At 54.6% G+C, this 9,453-nt stretch overlaps 1 protein-coding gene across 1 annotated transcript in view; it reads left to right on the forward strand.

The window, feature by feature from the left end:
* TCERG1L (transcription elongation regulator 1 like) overlaps window positions 1-9,453 on the forward strand; it is a 182,832-nt gene that overhangs the window by 117,332 nt on the left and 56,047 nt on the right. Inside the window, exons 5-6 of the mRNA XM_040624770.1 lie at window positions 244-338; window positions 3,675-3,763. Coding sequence (XP_040480704.1) covers window positions 244-338; window positions 3,675-3,763 — 184 coding nt within the window. The remainder of the gene's footprint in view (window positions 1-243; window positions 339-3,674; window positions 3,764-9,453) is intronic.

Below are 9,453 nucleotides of genomic sequence, written 5' to 3' on the forward strand. Positions count from 1 at the left end.
ACCGGCTGTGGCCGCAGCATTGTGGCTGGTGCCCGGGCTTAGCAGGCGTTGCCAGGGGAGCTCCGTGTCCTGGGAGGGACTCAGTCACAAGACCACCATCAAGGCCTGGGTCAACACGACCTTTCTGTGGGATGCGCCATGTGGGCTGCCAAGTTGAATTTCAAGGCCACTCTCTGTCCTTGTTTAGTTTTCCAAAGTGATGTGACGAATGGGATGCTAACGACAGTTGTTTTGGTCCGACAGATAAAAGCAGGGAGCACAGCCGAGCGCCCTGCCCTCCGGGCCTCATGCTGCACGCCGCCGAGAGGAAGAGCCCAGCCGGGGACGGGGAAGAGAAGGTGGGTCTGTGGACGCTGCTTGTGTTTTAGAGATGTGAAACCTAGGGTGGAGGGGGGCTCAGGGCACTAACCCTCCCCCGTCCCTGCACCTGGTTTCCCACCTGGCTCTCGTGCGGTGCTGCGTTGCGGTCTGCTCTGTGAAATGGGGCCAAATCTGGGGGGCACCCTCCAGGACACAGCAGGGGGGGCGGGGGTCCGAGGGCTTGGGGAACAGCTGCCTGGCCTGCCCGGTAGGTCCCGGTTCCAGGGCTCGCCGGTCCAGCTCTGTCTGGAGGAGCTTGGGTGGGGACCTGGCTTCCCGAAGCGTGTGTTTCCCACAGGGGTGCGTGCGGGGCGCCTGGCCACAGGTCCACAGACACCACCGGGGCAAGGCCGGAGCCTGTGTTTGGATTTTTTTAGGTGTGTGTGCACCTCCTCCCCCCACACACGTTTGGTTTTTTTCCACCCATTCTAATCTGAGGCTTCTCTTTTCCTTTCTGCCAAATGGCATTTTAAGGATTGACCATGAGTGCGTTTGGCGAGTTTACCTTCCAATGAACGACCCAAGGGATTAGCTTTTATTGCTACATTTGAAAATCACAAATGGCACTTAATTTGCTCTGATCTGTGAAGTATCCTGGAGGCCCGCGGTCCGCCTCAGAGCCTTGCTCACCTTCTCTCGAACTTGCTTCCATTGGGTCCATCTCTGCCGCAGGTGCTGTGAACATGCCCGTTCCCGCCGGCTTTCCTACCAGTGCCCCCGCGATGGACAGTCCTGGGCACCCTCCTGTCCTTAGCGCCAATGTTCGGTGGCGTAAGTGGGTCACGAATGTTCACGCACATTGAACTTTTGCTCCCGGACGTAGGATTTCTCTGTAAGAGATGAACACCCACGCCAGAATTACATATTTATTCAGCAAATATCCTTTCTAGTGCCTTAACTACTTTCTTTATCCCTGGGCTCCGCGCCTCTAATTCACTTTTATCACTTTAGTGTGGAAAGGGAGTTTTATGCCATTTTTATCACCAACAGGAAATCGTGAGCAGCGTGTGCCACACGGAGACGACCTTGGTAATTAGCGGAGAGAATCCCAGCCTTGCCAAATTTAAACGGTATCCCTGCCACAAATCATGCCCCGCCAAACCTGCATGCGTAATTACCCGGGGTAATCCACTGCGCAGAGCCCTCGTTGGGTTTCTAGCGTTCAATTAGCTTCATAATGAAAATCTCCCCTCGTTGTTCTAATTGGATTAGTAGTATAAACTCTGGTCTCAATATATTTTTTTAACACCACTTTCTGAGTTCTCCCCTTTATGTTCATTATTTATCCTGAGTTTTTTCCTCATAGGAAGGAAAGATGTCTTCTGCTACCCAAAAATTCTAAAAGAAATTATTCTTAAATTTAACTCAGGGATAATTATGTAAATTAAAAATCATTTATTCCGTGACATTATCTGTGCCCGCGAATGGAGAGTCACAGGAGGATCCCCGTGAAAGCCCAAGATGGTCATGCAGGAGGGAGACGGTCCCTCACTTCCCGGGCATCGTCTGTCTGATGGTGGAAAGGTGCCCTGCCCTCTTTGCCCTCAACCTGAGGCCCCACGGGGACTTTTCCGGAGGAATGTTGTCAGCTCAGGACTCCTGTCCTTCCTCTCGGCCGGCTCTGCTCACACTGGCCACTCATGCCCTTCCAAGTCCTCGTCTTGTGGGTGGGCAGGTGGCAACGGGGGCGGCCCCACAGAGCGCCACGTTTCCTTGCGTGGGACCTCCTTCACCCTGGTCTCCCAGACACTCGGGGCCCTGAGCGTTTTGTCTGAATCTCGTGTTTCAGTGCTTCCATAGTTTAGCGTTTGCCTTTGCAGCTCGTCGGTTTGCACGGAGGCTGGCACAGTTTACAGTTCTGGCCGAGGTGCGTGTGGGTGTGCGCGGCCTTCCGTGTACACGCCCTCCTCGCTGGCGGGCTCTGCGGCAGGTGCTCGCACGGCGGCGTGGCCCCGCGGAGCCTGTTAGTCCAGACCATTCATACACATGGTTACCCACCTCCTCACCTACAGTGTCCCTTAAGGTCCTGACACAAGCCATGCTGGAAATTGAGATGGCACCGTGTTTTTTCCCCCCCTTTTATTCAAGGAATCTAGAGCTTTAATTGCACCTGACATTCTCAGCTGAGAGCCTGGTCGTTGCTTTGAATAACATCCTGTTGGTTTTTAAACTCACCTGATTTTTTAAGAGAAAGAGAACCCAGTATCATATATTCCAAGCTTGAGATTAAAACTATGGAAACAGCTGGAAAGGAAAACACCGTCCTCCCCCCACTACGATAGTTTACTGTGCTCCCTGCAACTCCCTTTCTCTCCTTCAGCTGCTCCAGAGTGGAGGTGACATTTTCTTAAAGATTCCTCATCGTGGCTTTGCAGTTCTACCTGCAGGAACTCGGTTCTGTTTTCCCTCCGGAGGTCTGACGATGAGCCAGCGTTCCTCCCACAGGAAGGCAGCTGAAGAAGTTAGTCCGAACCTTCGGTCTGCATTTATGTTGCTGTTATAACCTCCCTGTAGTTTCTGTCCGCAAGCAACTTTCATTTCTCTCCAAATTGTATCCATAATGAATGATGAGCGAGTGTCCCAGCCATGTTTTTTTTTTTCTTTTTAATATTAGAGAATAAATCTTCATTTTCTTCTAGGTGGTGTCATGTTCAGACATTCCTTATTTTCTAAACAGAGACAGAGTGGATTTCAAACCCAACTCTGCCCCACAATCCCCTGCACCATGTCATACCCCCTGAATGCTGCCCCCAGCTAGACGCTCAGAAAGGGGAGGCCAGCCTCACTGGGGGGCTGCAAGGAAGCAGGCTTGTGTCTTCCTCCCTTCCCCCTGCCTTCAAGGGCCTGGGGTGAGCAAGCCCCAGCTGCACCCAGGACCCCTTGCCGCTTCCAGGGTCCCTGCCACAGTGCAAAGTTTAGGAAGCCCTGGACCCCAGCCTCTGGGTCAGCCTATTTCTGGAGATGAATCTGCGTGATTTTTTACCCACGAGATGTTAAGGCATCCAGAAACACTCTGTTGGCCGCGGCTGCCTGTCTCCGTGTCTGCAAAAGCAGATAGTTTAGCCAATCTGGGGTAATTAGGGAGATGCCTTTGTCTGAGTTACTCAGCACGGTCTGCTGTGCCTTAAATTCCGTATTCTCAGCATAATTGCTCAGTCCCATTTGCTTTGCTGTGCTGAGCGGGTCGTTATCGAGTGGGTGCTATAGGCAGGTCTGTCTGCAGGAGACTTGTTATTCTTCACTTGGTTGCCTAATTGAAGATGAGTGTTTAAAATTAAAAAAAACCAGTGCTGTCCTTCTATTTCTGTTGAAAGGAGCCTCCGTCGATGCTCATGACCAGAGAGGACAGCGTGGCCGAGGGAAACAGACCCGTGGCCTCCACCCCGGTGCCCGGATCCCCCTGGTAAGATGCCCCGAGACCCGAGAGCAGGGACAGCCTTGTCTACACCCAGCGCTTGCCTGTTGGCACCGGGGAGAAAGCGCACGTTCCTTAGGTAACGCTGTGCTTTGGACAATTAATGTGCGGCTCAGGGCGGCTCCACACTGTTGTGACATGTTGCAGAAAGAAAAATAGCATTTAAACGATGAGCTGTCCTGTTCCCATACACTTGCGAGTCTGTGTTGAAATAATAAACTGTTGCATATATATATCCGTGAACGACGGTGTCTGAAGAAAATGTAGCAGGCATTACACTTCAAAGAGCTTTTTTCCCTCTACTCCAAGAACATAGTCCCTGAGTGGCTGTTAATTAAAGACATGTCTGGCTCCCCAGCTGCCCTGTGAGGATCCCTGATCTTTGAGTATGCCGTACTCAAAGTACCCTCCACGAGGGGGCCACTGTCTTTGGTTTTTAAAAATGTCCTTTTATAATAGAGTAATTTGGAAGCAGAAGGAAAAGGTTATTATAATAAAAATTAGCTTTAAAATCTGAAGATGAGAGGGTAGGACAGAGCTGGAAGGAACAGTGAATTCAGACAATAGACCGCACCCTTGCGTCAGGTGCCCTCTGCGTAGGGACAGCCACCTGCTGCTGGTCCCGGCGCGCCATCAGCCTGGCATCGTGCCGCTGGCCAGCAATGCTGGAAGAACACCCTGGACATCTGCTGGGCCCTGCGGCTCCACCCCGAGCACCTGCTTATTCTGGTAAACCACGTTCTTCACCAGAGACTGGGCTATGCTCCTTCTTTGCACGACAGCCCTGGTGGCCCCTCCCTCTGTCTTGAGCCGAAGACAGAAGCCATCCTGCACCCTGAACACGCTGTTAGGGATGAACCTTCTTCTGCTAACCCACAGTTCACACCCAGTTCTCCAGTCATCCCCACACTTAGGGACCGTCCTACAATTCAGTTCAGTTGTGACACTGACATGGAGTTGCCCAGACCCAGGGGCCAAGAGCTCTGTCGCTCAATGTTGCCCTGGCTTCAGACCCAGATGCAGATGGGGTCCCGGGCCACCTGCACGTTGGCCTCGCCGATCACAAATGCGGGGGTTCCTACAACTTCCCCTCGGGTGTGATAATTTGCTAGGGTGACTCACAGAGCTCAGGAGAAAGGTTTCCTTGTGGTTATAGTTGTATTAGGAAGGCTGTAACCCTGGAACAGCCAGGTGGAGGAGACCAGTGGTTGAGCTGTGTGGGGAGGTCCAGGAGCTTCTGTGCCCCTGAGAGCAGCACCCGAGGACACGAGTGTTCGCAACCCCGTTGTTTGTGGACGTTGCATTACAAAGGCGTGACTGACTGGATCACTGGCCAGGTGATTTGCCAGGAATCGAATGAGGGGTGAAGACCACATGCGTATTTTTATTATGCCGCAAACAGTGCTTGGGCTCTTCTATAACCGAACTCTCTCCAGTGTGTCTCTAAGGTAGACACACTGTCCAAGTCCTGCTTAGGGGGTGGGGGGAAATTCAGCACAGGTGAGTGGCCCTCGGAGGATTATAATTCGGTAGAAAATGTGACCTTGAGCAGGGTACTTTCTAACTGTGAAGCCACGGTTTGCCTTCCTCAGTGATGCCATGTTAGAATCCAAAATGCTAAGTGAGATCAGGGAAATCCTACTGACCCTTGTTGTCACCCATAAATTGTGAATCAGGGTGTGCCCTTACTGGGCCTGCAGCCCCAGCGGCAGCCAGCCAGGAGCCTGAACTCCGGCGTCCTCTCGCTGACTCACCAGCAGGATGGGACGGCAGCCCTGAGCGTGCTGGCCAGGCGGTGGCAGGGTCACCGTTGGGCAGGACATGGCATGCCCGCACATGCACGGATGGCTTCCAAGCCCCAAGGATGCACTTTCTGGGTGGGAGTCAGGCCTGCTGGCTGAACCTGTGCGGTTCTTCCCCGAGGTTACAGAGAAGCTGCCAGTGCCCGCTCTCCACTCCTCCGTTTGCGCTTTTCTGACTCAGCGCCCCTTGAAGGAGAGCGTCTTGGCCTTGTTGAGCCAGTTGGGTTAAGGACGGGACTATCGACAGACCCACCCAGCACACCTTCGAGCCTGGGTTTGCTCGTCCCCTGAGCACGGAGGACGAACCCTCGACCTCACGGAGGGAGGGTCCCACGCCCTCGTTCTCCACTTGGGAGGTGGCTTCGCGTGCGACGTGGTCTGACATCCTCAGTAATCTTGGCTTCCCACGTGTGGGAGCCTAGTCCCAGCGCACCGCCTGACACCGTGTTCTGCCTCCGGGAAGGGCTCTCCTGCCTGGGCAGCTCTGCTGCTTCCCTTCCTTCAACCAGTCCTGACAGCCTTGTTCTGCATTTGCTGCTGGTCGGCCTTTCTTCTGGTCGGTCAGTTCTCGGGCAGTGGGAGGGCAGGGGACCCACGGGAGGTGCAGGGCCCTGGCTCCGTCCCGTGTCGCCCTCACTGGCCACCAGTGCGTTGGGGCATCTGAATCTGCCCGTGGCGTGTCGAGGTACTGTCACAGATGGGGGTAGTCCAGGAACATGGCTTTCCTCTCCGATCAGGAGGGCTTGATGGTGAGGCGTCCATGTGGAAGTGGGGTGGGGGAATGATGGGATGTGACTGGGTCCCTTGGAGGTGAGCTGGGGATGCTGGCAGGTCCTGCAGGTGCTGGTGGGTGGCCGCGGGTGGGCAGCACCTCCCAGGAGCTCTGTGCTTTCCTGAGTCTCTTTCCTTCTCACCGTCAAACACCAGGGCTCTCCGCTCAAGTCTGGGGGAATCTGGTTCTTGTTCTTCCGCTGAAGGCAGCCCTCTCCACGGTGGTCCCGTCGGTCAGACAGACCCCACTCCTGCCTTCAGGAGAAGACCCCCTCCAGAGGGAAGGGTGAGGGCTCAGACTGCCAGCTCAGGTCAGATCCAAGAATGAGACATCACCCACAGACCCGAGCCTTGACCTCAGACCAACATTCTCCAGAGAAAACTCGGGATTTCTAGAAGATTCTAGAGGTTTCAGGCTGATGAGACGTGGCTGGACATACAGCCTTCTTAAAGATACTAGCATCACACAAAGCCCTTCAGAAATGCCAGGTCGGTGCCGGGACACCTGGCGGACGTGGGGGAGGTGCCGACCCCTCGTTCTTCCTGCCTGTGCTGGCTGAACCATGGACATGGCTTCGGAGCCCAGAAAGATGTCTTGGGCCAGCTCTGCTACTCAGACGCTCATGGAGCCTCATGCCGTCAGGAGGGTTTAAGGAGAAGCAGGAAAATGAAGACTACGTATGAAGTTTCATAGAAAGGGACGTCCTTTCTGACTCAAAATGGAAGAGGGAGCCGGGGAGAGACGTGATGTAATCTGAGCTCTTCTTCCAAATCTGCTCCTGTCTTCGGCGTGGTCATTCTAGAAGAGGGTTGTTCAGTCTCTTATGGATTTGTTTCTCCATTTCTCTGGCTCGTCCTCCTCCTCCTTCTTTATAATCTGGCTTTTGACCCACATGGCCATTCTGGGACAACTCAGCCACTCTGTTAATTGGAAGGTCATTAAAATGTGTTCCTTGGAGGCGCTGAAGACACGAAAAAAGTAAAGACTGAAAAGTGTAAAGATCATGAGCCTTTGGCTCAATTGACCATCAATGCCAGTGCCAGTCATTAATTAACATTTTAGAATTCTTTAAAGATTATGGATTTGCCAGTAATTTACTATTTTTTGTAAAATTAAAGAAACAAACATTAGTTTTGAAATAAGACCATTTTCCAAAAAGTCAAGACTGATGCAGTACAAGTTTGTGTCCGTGATGCCTCCATAGCCAAACCTGGAGTCCTTTTCGCAGCGGCTCAGGAGGAGATGAGCACGTGCTCGGGACCCGCAAGAGCTCGAGCTGACCCCGCCAGCCAGCAGGTGCCGCCTCGCGGCGAGGCCCGCTCGTGAGGTTGCCATGAGGAAGGAGGCAGTTTGGCAGGAGCATGTGGGGAGCTGCCAGCGTGGCTGCGGTGGGGGCTGGCGCCGGGGGCCCAGCATGACCACGGAGAAGCCGGCAGCAGGCGTAGCCTCGTGCCTTGTGCGGGAGGGCATCCTTTGAACAGGTGCCTAGAGGCACAATGCCCCAAGTGCACCCTCCGCTCCTCCCGACTTTATGTTAAGAGCATGGTTTTTATTCTGACTTTATTCGCCATCTTACCACCCACCAAGGGCATCGTCCTATTCACTTATAACGATTAATCCACTGAATGTGAAGTTTTAAAAGTAGGTTCTCTGTACTTCTCTGAATATGGGTGGTGGACACATTTGACTTTAAAATAACTAATGTAAAAAATATATTCTTGTGTGAGGTTGGTAGAACTTTTCCAGAAAGAAAGGAAAATTCCCCAAAGCATACTAGGTGTGGCTGATGTTTGACAGGAGCAAAGTAATTGGACAGTGCAGTTAAGAGGATGCTGGGCAGGTCACGTGGCAGGACACGCGCAGTCCTCTGTGCAGGCAGGTGGCCGAGCCTGGAGCCCACGCACGTCATCTCTGAAGAGAAGCCAAATGTCACTCTGTCCCCTTAGCATAATCGAGTCTCTCATTATGTCAGGGAAGGGACAGGTGAGACGTTACTTGTTGGGGAGGGGATTCTAATGTTCAGCAAAATGTCAGAGTGGCTTAGTTACTGCCGACAGAGGGGGTGCGGTGGGAGGCTACCATTTGAGAGGCTCCCCAGCAAGCAGCCCCTGGGACGGGGCTGAGCTGTGCCGTCCCTGCTCTGTTCTCCGCCCACTTTGATGAGTCTGCAGGTGGCCTCGCGTTCCTGCCGCGGCACAGATGGGTGTGGGGAACCCCTCGCCCGCGTCGTCTGACCAGGCAGGGACACGATGGCCGGGACCCGGCGCGGGGAGCAGGCCCTGCGGTCGCCCGTGCCAGACTCCGGTGGACTCCACGGGGCGGAGGTGACACCGTGACTCTCCAGAAAGCCAGAGTCCCCCGAAGCCCAGAGCCGTCGCGGCCGCTGCTCTGGGATGACAAAGCGGGCCGGTCCCGGGCCTCGGTGGGCGCTGAGAGCAAGCCTCCTGAGGGCCCGCGTCTCCTCTCCGAGAGGCTGGACGGACAGCGGACCAGGACTCCGGAGCGGGAGTCCAGCTCTGCGGATGGCTGCCCAGCGCCTTTCTGCTGCTCGTTGGAAAATGGGAAATACATTTACACACGGTCACCAAAGACAGAGAGGTAGCTGCTCTCAGGAGTTGCGCAGCGGTGTTAACGTGGCTGCGTTCAGGGGCAGAGACCGGTGCACACGCGGCTCGTTGCCCCACCTCGGCAGGGGGAGGACAGGGCCCAGAAGCCGCCATCCCCGCCTTTCCCACCGGCTTCTGTCTTTTCATCCCCACGAGAGCAGCCTTCCCTCCGAGGGAGGGGCAGGGGCCCCGTTTCTCCCAGGAACGTGGACACAGGGCGCTGAGCCGCCCCTGTCAGTTGTCCGGGCCGCGCGCCCTCAGCATCCTGGCCTTTGCCCAGGTGGCACCCATGCATCCCAGCATCTGGACCATCTTCTGTCTGGAGTGACACTGTGAGGTCACCAGCCTGACCGATCTTCACAAGAGATAGCAAGGCCACCAGTCCTAGAGCTGAGCACACGCGCACCAACATGAGCATGTCCCCACGACGACAGGTCGCTGCTGCGGGCGGCCGTGTCCTCATCTGGAGGAGCAGGTGTGGCTGGCCATCCCCGAGCT

The sequence above is a fragment of the Ursus maritimus genome, unplaced genomic scaffold, assembly GCF_017311325.1.
Source record: "Ursus maritimus isolate PB19 unplaced genomic scaffold, ASM1731132v1 scaffold_7, whole genome shotgun sequence".
In the NCBI taxonomy this organism is placed as follows: Eukaryota; Metazoa; Chordata; class Mammalia; order Carnivora; family Ursidae; genus Ursus; species Ursus maritimus.